The 19,097-nt window shown below is 34.8% G+C and overlaps 1 protein-coding gene across 2 annotated transcripts in view; it reads left to right on the top strand.

Moving 5' to 3' along the window:
- The first annotated feature begins 4,465 nt into the window (after nucleotides 1-4,465).
- The window catches only part of Cdk5 (Cyclin-dependent kinase 5), a 43,042-nt gene continuing 28,410 nt past the window's right edge, over nucleotides 4,466-19,097 (top strand). For both annotated transcript variants that reach the window (XR_011332472.1, XM_069827799.1), the window contains exons 1-4: nucleotides 4,466-4,892; nucleotides 5,061-5,149; nucleotides 9,876-10,157; nucleotides 14,790-14,961. Coding sequence is in view for 1 of the 2 variants with exons in the window: in XM_069827799.1 (XP_069683900.1) it covers nucleotides 4,856-4,892; nucleotides 5,061-5,149; nucleotides 9,876-10,157; nucleotides 14,790-14,961 (580 nt within the window). In the remaining variant the exon portion in view is untranslated. The remainder of the gene's footprint in view (nucleotides 4,893-5,060; nucleotides 5,150-9,875; nucleotides 10,158-14,789; nucleotides 14,962-19,097) is intronic.

The following is a 19,097-nucleotide window of genomic DNA, read 5'->3' as shown; positions in this document are numbered from 1 at the left end:
CAGTCCATCCCCTTCATTACCACGGATAATAGAGGTTCTACTGTAGAAAAAATTATGTAAAATTTAATTTAATTACTAGTCTAAATATCTGCAGTGCCTGGGAAAAGTGACATAAGTCAGTTTTCACAAACCTTTTTTGATAATTTATCGACAACTTACACTGGTTTATGTCGATTGTATGAATTATTGTAATGGGAGAAATACTTATGTCTCTTTTTCCAAGTGAGCAGATGTTCCGTAAGTTGTCAATAAATTATCAAAAAAGGTTTGTGGAAACCGACTTATGTCACTTTTCACAGGCACTGCAGATATTAAGTAGTACAAAACCTCTTTTTCTACTAAGCCAATTATGTAAGATCAATTTTTAGGGCATTTTTAAGGGCATTTTTGAAAGATTTTTAGGTGAATAATTGATTAAATGGCGATCTTACTTGTGTTAATTGTGTAAGCATGTGCGGCTTACAACTGTTTCGGTGCTTCTTCACACCATCCTCAGAGCCTACTAGATCTCAGCGTCATCTTGAACTTCGCTGCTTGTTGTATCGATTGTTGAAAAGTGGTGTCAAATAGTGTGAAGAAGCAATGAAACAGCTGTAAGCCGCACATGCTTACACAATTAACATGAGTAAGATCGCCATTTAATCAATTATTTATATTCAAGTGTTAAAAGTAGTGTACGAAAGATTCAACATGGATTTTTAGGTCATAAATGCATTGTTTTTTGGACATTTTTCATGATTTATAGGTCATCAAAATCCTAGCCCTAATGATAATAAATGATTGAAAGAATTTTAGTTTTGTCCTTTGAAATATGCAGAAATTTGATCTGGACAAATGTAACATTGTAAAGTTCCTTTGCAGAACGAAAAGTTCCGATGAAATTTATTTAAAGACAAAAAAATTGCTTTCAACATTTTGATGTTTATATGTTCGCAATGACCCTTTTATTGGAAAAAAAGAATAGTCTTTTTGGACCATGCTTTCACAGTGCTGATCATTGACATAGCTCAAGTGGTAGCACATTTGTTTGCTGATCCAGAGCTGCACTTGGTCGTAGGTTCGATTCCTCCTTGGGCTGATTGCCTGGTTGTGTTCTTTCCAGGTTTTCCCCAACCATAAAGCGAATGTCAGGTAATCCTATTCGAATTCTTGGTCTCACCTCGCCAAATACCATCTAGCTATCACCAATTCCATTAATGCTAAATAACGTAGTACCTACTTGATACAGCATAGTTAAATAACTGATTAAAAGAAAGTCACAGTGCTTGTTTATTCTTTTGGACAGATTTCGTGAATATTGTGTACCCATAAGTAATTTTTTATGAACTTGTACACACTTTAATTTGTGAAGGTTTGTTTTGGTATTGACAATACTTTATATGAAGCCATTAAATAAAATATAAAACTAAATATTACTTGAAAACGATTGGTTTTTTACTGCCTTCAAATATTTTCAACTAAGACCAGTCTGGAATTTTACTAGTCTGGCAGAATTGAATTCTATTTATGAGATGGAGATACTTTGTGGAGCAAAATGAATTACTGCTGTTGGTAGGATGATTGAGAAATGTTCACATAATTTCTACTTTTAGACACCACGGATTTTGGACCTGGGTTTAGAAATTGTAGATGAATGATAAAAGGAAAATTTTGTTTAAAATGGACCGTAATTATTTAATTATTACCATTCCTTCCTCCATAACTGAAAATAAGATGAGACTTCGAGTCTGTGTTAAAAAAAATATATTAGAAAATAACATAGGCTACATTAAAAATGCCTCAAGCTTCAAACTATCCGTGTAAAAATAAAAATAGAGGACATGTACACAACTTAAATGACACAGATTTATATCTGACTTAACTAAAACCTTGCCACATATAAACATCCTTTTTCGAGTTGTAACTTTAAACAAAATTATGTATTTCAAGAAATACAATTTCTTAATGCTGTTATGTTGAATTAATTTAATAACAAATTATAAAATCCGTTATATTTCGTAAATGATTTTTATAGAAAATTGTAATAAATTTTGTAATATTCAATAAACAGTTCTTTTTCTCTGGTAAATGCCCTATTTTCATCAGAATATCATTTAATATATAATTATAACTAATACAATTCAAATTTAGTGACTTTTTATATTTATGCTGTAGAAAAGATCATGTTGTGAAGATTTTCCTGGCAGATTTTGTCCGATTTTGCTAAAATCTGTCAAGATTAATCTTGAGTATTGGGCTTATAACTACAAATACATTCTTAAACAGAAGATGATTTATGTGTGAACAAAACTTTATTTATTTTATCCCTGAGTTCAACGTTTATAACCTTAGACTTAGGTTTCATGCATGTATATACTATCTTTAATATTTGCGCATTTTTATCATTTGCTTTCTTAGAGAAGTAAGTAATAACACGCCAGAAATGTTTGTCTCTCAATTCATTACTGGTATTGAAGAAATTGTATAGTTCTCAAGATCTCCCTGAACAGAAAGTATCTGAATTCTGTTTTCATTATTGTGTCGAGTCAAGTAATTTAATACTTTGCAATAGTTATGTATTTGTTGGTTCACAAGTAAGTTATAGTATACTAATAAAAAAGTGCAATTATTTATTATTATTATTATTATTATTATTATTCAGTGCAAAGTGGCTTGTTAACTAAGTCATTATTGCCCCCCCCCGAAAAAAAGCACTACTTTCTCATTATACTCCGTACATAGAGAATATAAAAAAATTTTACTATTTCACATAACATAATAAAATGTATGTATAAACACTTGTGAATGAACATTATCATGTGTCAAGGAACAATATTGTTAAATACTGTATTTCACTGAAGGTTAGATAAGATTAAAAAGACATGCAGTCATTTTATGAGCAAATAACATTAGTCTTGTCTTTCCTTTAAGTACCCTGAGTTCAAGATACCCACCATATTGTGCAATTGTAATTACATTTCAATAAACTTGTAAATATGATCACATTAATAAATAACAGACTTGTGAAGATATATTTGCAAAATATTTTAAAGTAGATACATAACCCCTCTTTCTCTTATCCCACTTCTCTCACGGCTGATCTTTCATTGGTTCTACTTGTTCGTAATTTAAATTTACCATGTATTTCTGAATGTGTTAGGGTACTGTATACTGTAATATGCATATTGTGCTTTACTCTGCATAATTATTTGTGCGAAATGGACTGAAATAATCTTGTGCATGTATATGCGGACAAATTTGAAATACAGAAGATACACTTCTGATTTGCTGTTTCTGAGTTAGAGTTGACACCTGCCTCGAATTCGGCAGGATAATCCCACAGATATTTAGCTTAATGTATGTTCCACCATTTTAGAATTGGCAAAAACATGGAATTATAAAACAGTCCTAATTTGTTATACTGTTTTGCATTACGCTTATTGTACTTAAGTCACCTTTTCGTATACATATTAATAATCTTTTCTTTCAATGGATAAACTTTTGTAAGGGGTTTCGGCTGGATTTGTGGTGTGTAGTCGGAGCAATTAAAATGGGAGAAGAAATAATTTAATCATGCAATCAAACGTCCTTACAAGGGAGTTTGAAGCTTTGAGGAAGAATCTTTGAGAGCTTCAAGCCTATTAGCCACTTTTCTCATTCCATTTGAAGGAACCTGGGATAATATTTTTTTGGAGAAAAGCCGGAAATGGACGTAACTTAATTGCTATCACATAGAGAGAGGGCCATGTAAAAAACCTCGACACGCGTTAAATAGAGAATGGAGCGAGATGGACCATGTAAAAAACCATGAAACAAAGTTTATCTTACACTTATGTTTCATGGTATTACGAGTGACATTAGAATAAACCTTTCATGCCAAAACGTTACAATTTTTCTCTCATAGGTTTCACATTAAAAATTCGGTAGAGTTATTTGAGTGCTTCGTTTCCATGGTATCACGAGTAACACTGCGTAAACCTTTCATGTCGAAACGTTACAATTTTTCTCTCCTTGTAGGTTTCACGTCAAAAAGTCTTGTAGAGTTATACATATAATGACATGTCATTTGATGACTTTCAATTTCAAAGCTGCTTTCAATTCAAGTGAATGGGCACTTCTTCATGAGATAAAAATGCAGAGTTAGTGATTGACTAACATGAGTATTGAAAGAAAAATAGCTAGAGAAAGCTAGCTCCAATACAATCTATTCAGCACAAAAACCAATGGAATCTGCTCTAGGATTTGAACTCAGGCCTCCAGCATGGAACGTTAGTACATTAGTTTTATAACATATTGCTTTAGGTATCGAAGAAGTTGTTAGATAAACACGTCAAAACTTAATACAGTAATCCTTTCTTTCATAGATAAACTGAAACTTGATAATTTAATTCATTATCTTAGATCACGATTCAAGACATTTTTGTTTTTACCGCCATTTAAACTTTTGTTACATGCCAAACCCCGAACTAGGGTTGCCAACATTATTTCTGTTTCTGTCGCATTTCGTTGTATGGAATTATGTTGAATAACTTCTAAATATATGTTTAATGTTTTTATTAATGGTTGAAAATATTTGTTTAAGTTCTGAGGATTTGTTGTAAGCACGTAAGATTTCAGTGGATTGGTGTTTATTTCCTGTCTGCGTTGATTAGGTTGTCTGTCATGAAAGTTGTTCGAGGATATTGATTGTTTGTGTCATGTATTTTGTGTCTGAAGTGATTTTGTGCTGGAATTAAGTGTATCAATAGAATAAATTTAATCAGAAAACATTCTGGAAATAATTCAGCATACGTCGCATATGATAATGAAGACCATCTGAAAACCGTCACATAGCTTGTGACAATTGATCATCATTGGGTTTAGTTTGGAATTGAATATGCAAAAATATGAAAAACTGGAGAAAATTGGTGAAGGTAAAGTACATATAGTTCATAAATTTATGTGTCAGATTCACAGAATAAATTATTTAAGAGCTTTATTTATTCATGATTAAGACGTTAGTGATTAGTTTCTAGTTTTAATCGTTAGGCTACTATTTTGAGATAAAATATTTGTTTGTTATTGTACGTGTTTACTTTTAGGTACATATGGGACAGTTTTTAAGGCCAAGAATCGGGAGACTCACGAAATTGTCGCACTGAAGCGAGTTCGTCTAGATGATGACGATGAGGTAAGTAAATTTTACTCGAAGAGAAGGAGAACTTTACGTTCTTTTGTGCAGTTGTCCGGAAAATTTTGATTGTCCTTCCTCCTCAGTGTTAGTGACATGTAGTCACACTGTCAGAGACAAGGTTAGGTAGGGTTTGGTGAGAAATATTAGTGGCAAGTAGCCTGTTAGCGGTCAATAATAAGCAAGAGGAGGCCTCTTGATAATAAGGTTGGATGGGGTTTGAGAGGCGATAGATTAGTGACAACTAGTAACCTCACAGTGACAAGGTTAGGTGGTGTTTGATGGGTATAATATAGATTAGTGGCGAGTGCTGCGAACAATGAATGCCAGGTCCATTAAACCTCTGTTCCAATCCACCTTTAGTTAAATTTTTATAGTTAACTTATATAGAGATTACGTTTGTGGACACTTTAATGAAAAGTTTCCATTATTTTTTTTAATTATGCTCTCAATTATAATGTATATAAACATTTTCTTAAACGATACTCTCCTTAATTATAATGTACCATAAGAGAATTGTACATTACTGAGCACAGAGGTATTTACTTTCAACTGCAGAAGAGAACAGAGACAGTAGTGTTAATCTGTAGTTCCCTCGATCCCCAGACCTGACCACTTTGTGATTTTATCTTTGGAGCTTATTGAAAGATAAAGTGTCCAGTACAAAACCACACACTTTAGAAGATCTCAAGCATAATATCAGTCAGGAGATTGCATTTATCTGTATTTCTCGACGGGAACTTGAGTGAGTGGTGGAGAACGTGTTAAGCAGGTGCCAAAAATTTATAGAGAAACTAACTGGCGGTTTCAACATGTTCTTGATTAAATTGGACGAGTAAGTACAGTACATGACATTACCAATATCAACTCTGAGTGCTGCATGGACAATAGGTGTACCACAGCGGTGTTTCACATTAGACTGAGACGGGCAGATGCAAGGGGGGGGATTAAGGGGATATATCCCCTCCCGAAATTTTGAGAAAAATACGAAACAAGAAACAAAAATAATATTAATTTTAATTTGTGAATGTACATAGGAATTAGAGAGTTTTCCACGTAAATTCTCTATGCTAAAATGTTAAATTCCAAGAACTGCAGGAAGACAAACACAGCGTTCTTACTTCAAGACAGAGAGTCATGAAGAGTATTTTATGCTTTTAATTTTCCTTCTCTTCTTAGACTATTTCATTAGTCAGCTCAAGGACAGGTTTTTAAATAATAAGAGAATCCTAAAGTCCATACAAACTTTTCTGCCTAAAAGGATAGTGCGAGCATCAGATGAAAATTTAGAAACTGCTGTTCAGGCTATAGTAAATCAGTGGCCCAATGATGTTGATGCATCACCAGAGTCTTTCTTCAATGAATTGAGGATGCGGAGAAGAAATTTCCTTGATCAGAAAAATCTTCACCTAATACCTACTGATTTTATATCATCTTTGAACAGGTGCAATGAGATTATTTTTCCCTGCACTCACAAGGCGCTGAACTTTTCTGCACGTTGCCTGTAACTAGAGCAACACCAGAACGGTCATTCTCAACTTTGCGGAATTTGAAGACTTACTTGAGGAGCACGATGGGAGCAGACAGATTAAATGGACTGGCCTTGATGTATATACATAAAAATGTAGAAGTAAAAGCTCATGAAGTATTTGATGAAATTTCTAAGAAGCCTCGTCGCACCTTCTTCTGTAAATGTCATTCTGCCATTGTTTTTGTATTGCAGTCATTGTAAATGTTAAAATAAAAAAATTATGGTTTATTTAACAATGCTCACAATTGACGAGGTTATATCAGCGTCGCCGGTGTGCCGGAATTTTTTCCCTCAGGACTTCTTTTACATGCCAGTAAATCGACTGATATGAGGCCTGTCGCATTTAAACACACTTACATGCCATCGAGCTGGGTTGGGGTAGAACCCTCAACTTCGAGCACAGAAGGCTATACCGACTACGCTACTCAGGCCAACTTGTAAATGTTTCTGACTCGGAAACAAATTGTGAGTATATAAACTTATTTCTCATTACTCCATTTTTACTATCTCCTCAAATCCCTCCCCGAAAAAAAATCCTGCGTCCGCCCCTGGACTGAGACATACTGTATATGCAAGCAACATTCCAATTTTATCATATTTCTATTTTTTTCTACTTCTGTTTTTGTATTTATTCTTATTGTCATCAATATTTCTACCAGTTATGGAGTACTACCACATTTCTGTGCACGTGTGCCACCATAATTTTCTCTTACATTTTCCTACAATTAATATGGAATTCCGACAATGTGTTTAACTAATAAGTCCACTAATCCTGCTATTAACTTAACTTCAAACAGTCAATTTTTCTTTATTGGTCTTTAATATCTACCATTTGTTAGGTCACCTTCTAATAGTTTGTGCGCATTAATGTGGAGTCGCCATTTTGTTTTATGCCATTGTTGCCCAACATGTGACAGATGAATTAATTTCAAACAATTGAAACAACAAACAACAATTCTTTGAGTTTCTCATTCTTTTAATACCAGTCTCATTTCATAATTCCGCTTACTTAGTTACTTACCTACTTATTGGCTTTTAAGGAACCCGGAGGTTCATTGCCGCCCTCACATATATTATATATATAAATAGAATCATTCAAGATTGGCGACAGACACGCCATGGATTTATTCCGATTAATCGAAATTTGCAGCTTGATACTTTACTTTTCGCTGATGATTTAGTTCTCATGGCATCAACTGAAGATGATTTACAATATTCAGTACACAATTTAAATATGGTCAGTGAAAAATATAATATGGAAATTAATATCGAAAAATCGAAAATCATGTCATTTTGTGGGAAATTTCCTGTACCAAGCAAAATCTGTTTGAATAATAAAATAATAGAAAGAGTAAATACCTTCACTTATCTTGGCTATACACTATCACCTTATGATGAAGTAGATATTGCTGAAAAAATATGTAAATATAATAAAACAATGAGGATCATTAATAAAATCATGAAACCTTCACTAGTACAAAGACACACAAGAATAGGCTTGTATAAAACCTTAGCACAGCCAGTATTAAGCTATGGTAGCGAAGCGTGGACTGTGCAGAATAAAGATGTCAGTAGAATAACAGCACGTGAGATGAGGTTCATGAGAGCAACAGCTGGATATACTCGCTGGGATCATAAAAAAAATGAGGACATAATGCAAGAACTTCAAATAGAACCCATTATGCAGTTCATCAGCAAATATCAACTTCAGTGGAAGGGTCATCTCGAACGAATGAATCGATGCAGAATTCCAAAAGCACTGTTTCATTCCCATCCATATGGCAAGAGATGGACTGGAAATTCTAGTTTGAGACCGTAACAGGCCACTTGGCCTAATACTTGTTAGGAAGATGATGATGATGACATAAGCCCGCCATTGGTCCCTATCCTGAGCAAGATTAATCCAGTCTCTACCATCATATCCCACCTCCCTCAAATCCATTTTAATATTATCTTTCCCATCTACGTCTCGGCCTCCCCAAAGGTCTTTTTCCCGCCGGCCTCCCAACTAACACTCTATATGCATTTCTGGATTCGCCCATACTTGCTACATGCCCTGCCCATCTCAAGCGTCTGGATTTAATGTTCCTAATTATGTCAGGTGAAGAATACAATGTGTGCAGCTCTGCATTGTGTAACTTGCTCCATTCTCCTGTAACTTCATCCCTCTTAGCCCCAAATATTTTCCTAAGAACCTTATTCTCAAACACTCTTAATCTCTGTTCCTCTCTCAAAGTGAGAGTCCAAGCTTCACAGCCATATAGAACAACCGGTAATATAACTGTTTTATAAATTCTAACTTTCAGATTTTTTGACAGCAGACTAGATGACAAAAGCTTCTCAGCCGAATAATAACAGGCATTTCCCATATTTATCTGCTTTTAATTTTCTCCTGAGTGTCATTTATATTTGTTACTGTTGCTCCAGGATATTTGAATTTTTCCACCTCTTCGAAGGATAAATCTCCAATTTTTATATTTCCATTTCGTACAATATTCTGGTCACGAGACATAATCATATACTTAGTCTTTTCAGGATTTACTTCCAACCCTATCGCTTACTTAGTTAGCAATGATTAATTAAAATGTGGGAGGTTTGAAAGAGACATATTATATTTTATTCAGTAATTTAAGTGACTGCCATTCATGGTTTCTGTCTATACAAATATGATAAAGTAATGACAATTTTTGAGGATATGTGATCGGAAGTTTTTATATTAATATTGATGTGTAAATATTTCTTGGCAATACCACAGTCTAATATATACAGTCACGAAGCTCAATACGTAGTAAATATGCATCCATAGATAGTTGCTAACCACTAGGATCGCTACTATCGCCTCATTACAGACAATGCGAAATAGTACCAGCACAGTCTATTGTTCCTAGCACCCTCACAACTCAAGCTTCGTGACTGTATATACTAGACTGTGGTAATACTTGGTATCATCTCACTGATAATTAATTCCGTCCTTGTCAACATCAGCACCACCATGACCACGAAAATAACGAAGTGTTCTGGCTTGTTAAAACGATCATTTCGAACCTTCTTATAGCATTAGCACAGCATAAGAAGAATTATCTTATACTGTGGCATTGGTATGTTCAGAAATAACAATGCATTCTGATTTATTGGTAAAATAAGGTATGATAAAATGATGATTTTCAAATTAATCCTTAACTGAATCTCTTTCAGGGTGTACCATCATCTGCATTACGCGAGATCTGCCTTCTGAAGGAGCTGAAACATAAAAATATAGTTCGCCTTTATGATGTTCTACATAGTGATAAAAAGTTGACTCTGGTGTTTGAGCACTGTGATCAGGACTTAAAAAAGTACTTCGACAGCCTGAATGGAGAGATTGATCCAGATATAGTGAAGTCGTTTATGTACCAGCTTCTGCGTGGACTGGCGTTCTGCCACAGTCACAATGTTTTACATCGAGATCTCAAGCCGCAGAATTTGCTCATCAACAAGGTATGTAATAAATGGCCTGATAGGCTACTTTGGTCGACATTAAAACTTGTGTTCCTATACAAACATTTGAATTTGCAGACACCATTAAACACGATAGCACATAAAAGAAACTACAGTAAAACCCCGATAAGACGCAGTTCAAAGGACCGCGTGTAAACCGTGTATTAACTGGGACCGCGTATTAGGCGGGTATACTAATTTTGACATATATACAGTATCTATTAGCATTTTTCTTTATTGAATTACAAGATTCACGAAAGGTAATACAGTATTACTCCATTATGTAATTATTGTATTGTATGTTAATAGTACATTATGCAACGAGCCTATAATGATAGTAATTAAGAAGCAAGTATGCATGTTTATGAAACGAGCGCAAGCGAGTTTCATAATTTTCATACGAGCTTCTTAATTACCATTATAGGCGAGTTTCATACAACTTTTTATGCGCGACCATATTTCTAACTTGAAATTATTCAGATGTATACATTTTATTTGTATCTGACAAGATCGGAAGTGACCTTGTTCTAGGTCGTGAATTGTGAGATGTGCGCATACGCAAAAGTATTGATTTTTTCCGAGGAACAATAATGTCATTGACCTTGATGTAATCCCGTTAAACTTGGTATAACCTTGATTATTGAATTCGACATTGAAAAACCAGATGACAAATTGAATTTATTTGAATATTATTTACAATTAACGCTAATTATTATAGTAACAGTATTATAGCGACAGTATTGGATTTCCAGCCTCCGTGACTTTTCGCTAATTCTCTTTCGATTGCATATCCGAGAATAATCAATACTTGCGGTTTTATAATGGTACAAAGCTGACTTGTCATTGGCTGAACACCTGTAAGCTGAGTTGTCATTGGCTGAAAACACCTCTACTTTAATGAGTAGGTGTACTTTAATGACATGCATTAAAGGACTGCTACCAGGTGTATAATTACTACATTTGGGCATGGTCGAGCATAAAGACATTTACGATACTGCATGTATGCACTGTAGGCCTACTTAATTCTTTTGAAAAGAGTCATTTATAGTTGTTTGCCGTGTGTGTGCTCTCCAAGTCCTCATGTTTGCCACATTTCACTCTCTTGTGCTTACACCCTCCCAACGTCGCAGCTGCAGTGATTGAGTAGCGATTTGTTATTATTCTTAATGTCGATGATGGGATTCCTAATGAATCAGAGAGTTGTTTCTGATTAAGAGTACTGTTTTCATCGTACTTTCGTAAAATTTCCAATTTTTCCGGCACAGAAAGCGCTTTTCATTCATTGTAATCACATTCATAGACACTTCAATACACAAAGGACAACAAACTGACCAGCAAAAATTTCCAGAATTTTATTATGGTCGTGTGAAGAATGTTGTTTGAGAGAGAGAGAGGATTAGCAAGAGGGTAGACTATTGCTACTGTATGTGAGCTGCGCAGGTAAAGGGACGGATAAGAGAGCGTAACAAGAGGGTGGGGTATTGTATAGTAAGAAGGTTTAAATGCGCAAGTAAAGGGCCGAATACCAATAATTTTCAGGTTAATGGCATCAGTAAGTTCAATGACCAGAATGTTTCATTGCTGAAAATTACATCGAAAATATTCCACAAAAGTAGCGTATTATGCGGGACTTGAGCGCAACAAACGGGGTATTTTATAAAGGCGTTATATATGAAATGTTCAGGGACCAGACAAAAAAGCATATTACACGAGATAGTGTAATAAGCGGGCACGTCTTATCGAGGTTTTACTGTATTTGAAAATAATTTGCTGAGTTTTCATCTATTTGTGATTGTGGTGTGATATTATCGTTCAACATATGTTGTAGTATTTTTATTGTTTCTCGTATGGGTGTGTTAGTGAGTGTATAGATTAGTGATGTCAAAAGATCCTAGTGTTGAATTGTAGGGTATGTGTTTGTCCTTGTGGTTGACTACGTCTCTGTTATTTTTGACTGCAATGTGATTTGTGAATTGTATGTTGTTTCCGATGATGTTTTCCAAGTATTTAGCTAGCTTGTATGCTAATGCAGATATGTATATTGGTATATTAGGCCAATTGGTATTTACTTATGTATTTTATGTTGAGCATTCAGTTGTGGAACTTCTGGTTTCATTTGTTTCAACTATGTTTTTTTTAACTTAAAACTTGAAAAAATCTAATTCCTGTTTGGTCATTGCTGTGATTTCTTATTAACAGTATCTTCTTTACTTCATTAAATCCAATTAAAAATAAATTAAAAGTATTCAAGTAAAAATTTTTTTTTTGAATAAAAAAAAATGTTTTAAACAAAAAATCTTATTTAAATAAAGAATCACTGATTTTGATTTAATTACAAAAAATCATGATTTTTGTTTTCCACCCTGCTTTGCTGTAAAACACATGTTTTGAATGATTTGTTGTAGTTCAATCTTGTCAAGGTCACTGGCCTTTATGAGAGAGTTGTGGCTCGGCTATTGTAATAAATAATCTATTACGAACTACAACTTTGGGATATTTACAGATGTTATAACGTTCTTATGTTAAATTTATGTTACTATATGAAGAGTCCACTGCAAGAATGATGGATGTCATTTGGAATACATTTTCCAGGAGAAGCAATTGAAAGTTTGAAATGCTTAGCGCTCAAAGCTTAACTGTGATTTTCCGATCATTACTGGACAATGACTATCAGTGCTAATGCCATATAACTCTGTATGTACATTCTATATGTCTTAAGCTATGCATTGACAGTCTTGGTTCATTTTCGACAAGAAAGTGACATCCATCATTCTTGCAGTGGACTCTTCATATGTAAAATCCAGACTTCTATGTATAATATGTTCGTATTGAAATAGATTCATACAAGTGATTTACCCTGAAACTGTAATATTAAACATGCTTATTGAAAAATATTTAATCAGTTAATTACATAATATATTATTTTATTAATGCATAATACAATCTAAAAACAGTTATATTACCAGTTGTTCTGTATGGTTGTGAAACTTGGACTCTAACTTTGAGAGAGGAACAGAGATTAAGGGTGCTTGAGAATAAGGTTCTTAGGAAAATATTTGGGGCTAAGAGGGATGAAGTTACAGAAGAATGGAGAAAGTTACACAACGCAGAGCTGCACACATTGTATACTTCACCTGACATAATTAGGAACATAAAATCCAGACGTTTGAGATGGGCAGGACATGTAGCACGTATGGGCGAATCCAGAAATGCATATAGAGTGTTAGTTGGGAGGCCGGAGGGAAAAAGACCTTTGGGGAGGCCGAGACGTAGATAATATTAAAATGGATTTGAGGGAGGTAGGATATGATGGTAGAGACTGGATTAATCTTGCTCAGGATAGGGACCAGTGGCGGGCTTATGTGATGGCGGCAATGAACCTACGGGTTCCTTAAAAGCCAGGAAGTAAGTAAGTATAATACAATCTAAACTGTTGATATTTTTAATATTTTGAAGTGGAAAACAGGTTTATAAACATTCGATTTTTGAAATCATTGACATTGTATTATCTCGTATAAGTATCAAATATTGTACAAGAAAATACCTATTTCGTTGGTAAGTATTGTAGAGTAGGTAATTGAACTTTCGGTAGCCACAAATTATCAAGGTTGTAATTTTTGCTTCCACTAGAAAACTGTATAACATTACAACAATGAATAAAAAAGTAAACTCAATAGTAAAACAAAAACAAAAAAACTTTATATCTTCTGAAACAGAGTACAACCATTGGTTTTAGTATTTTTACTATGACAACTTAACTTCAAGCACTCGAAATCTCAGCTATGGCAAATGCCATCTATGGCTCACTTTGGCATGCCTGTTGTTAGTCTATGTTAACTAAGAATAGAATGCCTCATTTTTCGCATCATGGTTCTTTTCCATTTTCTGCTTTTTCTTCATAGTCATCCTTCCCTTTCTCGTTATACAGAGTAAAAGATAAAATTTTGTGATGCCGCAAAAAATTGATTTCGAGGTTTTCATGAAAATAGACAATATAAAAAAATCGAGATGTGGCAGCTGAGGGTTTTACCTGATTACTTACTTACTTACTTACTTACTGGCTTTTAAGGAACCCGGAGATCCATTGCCGCCCTCACATAAGCCCGCCATTGGTCCCTATCCTGAGCAAGATTAATCCATTCTCTATCATCATATCCCACCTCCCTCAAATCCATTTTAATATTATCTTCCCATCTACGTCTCGGCCTCCCTAAAGGTCTTTTTCCCTCCGGCCTCCCAACTAACACTCTATATGCATTTCTGGATTCGCCCATACGTGCTACATGCCCTGCCCATCTCAAATGTCTGGATTTATGTTCCTAATTATGTCAGGTGAAGAATACAATGCGTGCAGTTCTGTGTTGTGTAACTTTCTCCATTCTCCTGTAACTTCATCCCTCTTAGCCCCAAATATTTTCCTAAGCACCTTATTCTCAAACACCCTTAATCTCTGTTCCTCTCTCAAAGTGAGAGTCCAAGTTTCACAACCATAAAGAACAACCGGTAATATAACTGTTTTATAAATTCTAACTTTCAAATTTTTCGACAGCAGATTACATCTGACTTAAATCAACAGTACGATATTTCTGAGACTGTGTGTGTGATTGCACCCCTCTGTTTTACTCTTTACAGAATGGTGAGCTGAAATTGGCTGATTTTGGCCTTGCACGCGCATTTGGTATCCCTGTTAAGTGTTACTCTGCCGAAGTAGTGACACTGTGGTACCGACCACCAGATGTTTTGTTTGGAGCTAAGCTGTACACCACTTCAATAGATATGTGGTCTGCTGGCTGTATCTTTGCAGGTGAATTGCCCTCGTTTGCTGTTTTGTTTCTCTTTAATATTCATTCTTATTTATCTTAGTCATCATCATCATCTGTGGTACTATGGCCCTCCCAATTTAGCTTCGACCTCCTTATAGTTGACCAATCCTCTCATTCCAAAGCCCTCTGTCTCGATCTCTTTATCCCTCTCCTTGCAAGACCATCCTAAACGTCTCCCAGCCATCGTAGTTTAGGTCTTCTGACTCTTCTTTTACCACCTGGTTTAGCATCTAATAATACTTTAGAGCAGGAGTTCCCAGCCAGTGTGTCGCGACACATCGCAGCCCCATGGAGTGTGTCGTGAAATTTTGGAACTGAAAAATAAATTTTATGCCATACAGAAAGTCTCATTACAACGTATTTTGTATTTTTTTATTTACAACAAAGTCTTTGATATGGTACATTTTATTTTGAGACAGACTTTATTATCGCTGCGGCCTCATACTTAACATGCCGGCATCATACAATAATGTGCGGTGTGCTTTTAAAACAATTTCGCCGACCGATTAGGTTTCACTCTAAGGCCCGGTTGCAGAAATGCAAATCAAATCAGTCCCTGGTCACCAATCAGTTGATGTCTGATTTATTTGATTGTTCATTGCGTTCCACAAACGTGAATCTCCAATCAACTTGTCTCAATTTACTAATTGCTGATTTGAGAAAGAAGTGCATTTGACAATAATGCTATTTAGCAACCACAGCCGATTTGATGCTCTTTAAAAGTTGCGAAACGAATGCATCAAGTGGGCGGTGACTAGGAAAACAAGTGAATGCTCTGTTGTTTTGTTGCTTTTTGTAGAAAGGAAACAGGCGGATTCTATTTCTATATAGACTACAATATAGTGAAAAAAATGAAACAAACAAGAAACGTGAGGGAGTTTCTGTTGTGGGATTTGGTAGAGGAGTTGACAAGAAATTGGAACAAGCACAGCCTCCATAGGCCAAAAGAATTCCATTTCCCATCTCTCTATTTACAAATTGAGCTCGTAACATAACCATTAAAAATATTGTGCTGTCCTGTGTAGAACCCTTCCAACGGGCTACAACATTCCAGAATTTCAATGATGGTGTACATATTGCCTGTACATTCACAGAAAATAAACCTTTTCTATTTCGATAAAGTTCGGCATCATTTCCACCAGGTGATTGGATGGGGATGTGAGCAGTCTATACAACCAATTACTCTTGGAAATCCTGACATGGTCGAAAATTCTTTCTGGATTTCAAATCGTTTCCTGTTTGAAGTTTGGGGATTTAAGAGACCCTGCCATAACAAAGCAATTTCATACGTAACATTTCTAACTACTCGGCAAATAATTGATTTGTGGATCCTAACAAGATAACCCAAGACCGCCTGAAAAATTCCAACAGCATAAAATCTCAGCGTTATTAGAACTTTGTTCATAGGAGAAAGTGGAAGGTTTCGATTTGTCTGTCTGCATATATTTGTTTCAATTTTTGAAAGTAACAAAACACACGAATCCTTACTTAACCTAAATCTTTGCTCAAATTCTCTGTCATTATACATAAAAACAGTTCATTTCTATCATGGAAATGCCTTCTTTTTAATAATATTTCCTTCATTCTAAAATTTTTTCATCAGAAGTATCCATTATGTCGAAAACAATATTATTACGCTGTAACTATTTACTATATAAATTGCAATAACTGTACTATAAAGAAAACAACAGAAATAATTGATCAGTGATCAGTCACTTAACCAGCAAAAATCTGTTGATCAAATCTGATAGAAGATTGATCTCCGATCAAATATTGATTGTTCTTTCTGCAACAGAAATAGAACTTATGGCCAATCAAACCCTCCTTGATCGCCAATCATATTTTGATCGGTGTTTCTGCAACCGGGACGTTGTCACGTCTACTTCCTCGATAAGAATAAGCGCTAGTTTGTTATATTGTTAAATGGCTATTATTATTATTATTATTATTATTATTATTATTATTATTATTATTATTGTTGTTGTTTCATATACGAGTATGTTGACATTCTTAACTCTTGATAATAACTCTTTAATAATAATTTTTAATCACATGCCTTAATGTTCGTCCTCAGCATAAGACATTGCAACCTCGGTTTTAGTCCACGTGGATTAGACAAGTAGGTGTCATTTAATAATGGAAGCAGCTCATTGGTTGCAACATTGAAATTGAGGCGAGTGATTGCAGCGGCGACATGAGAAATTGAAAACAATAATACAATTAAATTTCAAAGACCTGCCGAATGTTACGCACGAGGCTGCTCAAAGACCTGCCGAATGTTAAGCATGAGACCGGCGTGATAATACCAATGAAACGTGAACACCTGCAACAATGCTCAGTTTAATTTTTCTTCCTGGCTATAATTCGAATGAAAATAAACACCTGCAACAAAGCAGCTTAGTAATTCGTTTACTCTCCCCACTTATTAATAATCAGAGTCTAGAATTGTTAGAACAGATAGTGAGATTATTTTGTTAAAAGTGCTTTATTTAGATTTTTATGGACAAATTTTTAATTCAGAAAGCACAATCTGAATTAAATTCTGTGTTAGATGACAGCAGTGCTAATTCAAATAATGTGAGCGAAAGTTCACTTCATGGTTTGCAAAAACGTACTGCGTTTCATAAATATTATAGTGATGAATACTTGCAATATGGTTTTATGTGGCGTGGAGATTAATATAAACAAAATCCCAAATGTCTTTTATGCGGAAATGTTTTGTCAAAGCATTCGATGGTGCCGAATAAACTAAAAAGACATTTAGAACTGTCGTTTTTAACGTCATACTTATGTGAATCGAAATTTTTCTACCATGAAAACATTGAACTCTAAACAAAGTAACAGACTGCTGCATCTTGAAGATGATTTACGTATTGGCCTGTCTGTCATAAGGCCATGTATAGAGAAACTCTATGTAACCCACCAAATCCAGATGCTAGTAATGCTAATAAAATAAGTAAGGTATTTATTCTACAAAAAAAGGCGGTAAGAATTATATCAGGGGCATCATTTGTCACTCACTGCAGACCATTATTTATTCAGGAAGAAAATATTACTTGTAATGAACTCTTATATATGTTTGAGTGATTAAAAAAATTAAACATTCATTACCTGAATATTATACAGATAAGGATCGACATAATTATTCCACAAGAAGTAATTATTTGTTGTATAAGACCAAGGTTAGATTGGTTAAATCAAATAAATGGTATTGTAATTTGGCTATTGACCTATTTAACAAATTGCGAAAAACGACATATAAAGTGAACCCGGAAAGGTTTGAAGCCTGTTTATATGACTGGTTACTTGTAAATCCTTTTTATGATAAGCAAGAGTACCTGAATTTGAATATCAGAATACCTTTATAGTTCAATTATTTATTAACAATGTCTAAAACAGTGTGTCATTGTTATTGACTTATTGAAAATACAGTATGTGTATCCCAATAATTGTACGATCTGTTGTTGATTATCCTACTCTAAACTCCTCTTCATCACCTTTATTTTTATATTCCCTTTTCAGAAACAGGTTAAGTACTTTTTAAAAGAACTTAAAGACTTTTACACGTTGACAACCCTCATGTAGCAGCCACTCGAAATCTTCCAAACAAAATTGAACATTGCATCAAACAATTACCAATTACCTTCGATTGCTCTGAACGTTTTTCTTCTCAAAAACTAAGAAAAGCATTGCGTGAAGATTCTTTTCATCAATGGAGCAAATTGAAAAGTAAAGATTTGGGAGTTGTTTTCTATTCTCACTGGAAGAAAGGTAATTCGGGTAATTCGTGGATCTCAACCAAAAAGGGACTTTCAGACAGTCAGTGGACGCAAGCCATTAAGATGAACTGTAATACAATACCTGTACGTACTCTCCCTGGTAGAACTCTTGGCTCAACCTGTTGCAGAAGATGCGACGAGCAAGAAACGCTTCCTCACATCTTGGGTTTCTGCCATCATGGAGAATTGCTCCAAATCAAAGACATAATACGGTTCGTTCTCTCATCGCAGCTTCAATTCGTCAGAATGCTTCCTATGAGGTTTATGAGGAGGTTGGTTGCGTCTCTTCTGATGGCTCTACTAGACGTGCTGATATCATCATAATTGATCGGCAGAAG

This window comes from Periplaneta americana, chromosome 6, assembly GCF_040183065.1.
Source record: "Periplaneta americana isolate PAMFEO1 chromosome 6, P.americana_PAMFEO1_priV1, whole genome shotgun sequence".
In the NCBI taxonomy this organism is placed as follows: domain Eukaryota; kingdom Metazoa; phylum Arthropoda; class Insecta; order Blattodea; family Blattidae; genus Periplaneta; species Periplaneta americana.
The sequence above is the reverse complement of the archived record's forward strand: the minus strand, read 5'-3'. Positions and strand labels throughout refer to the sequence as shown.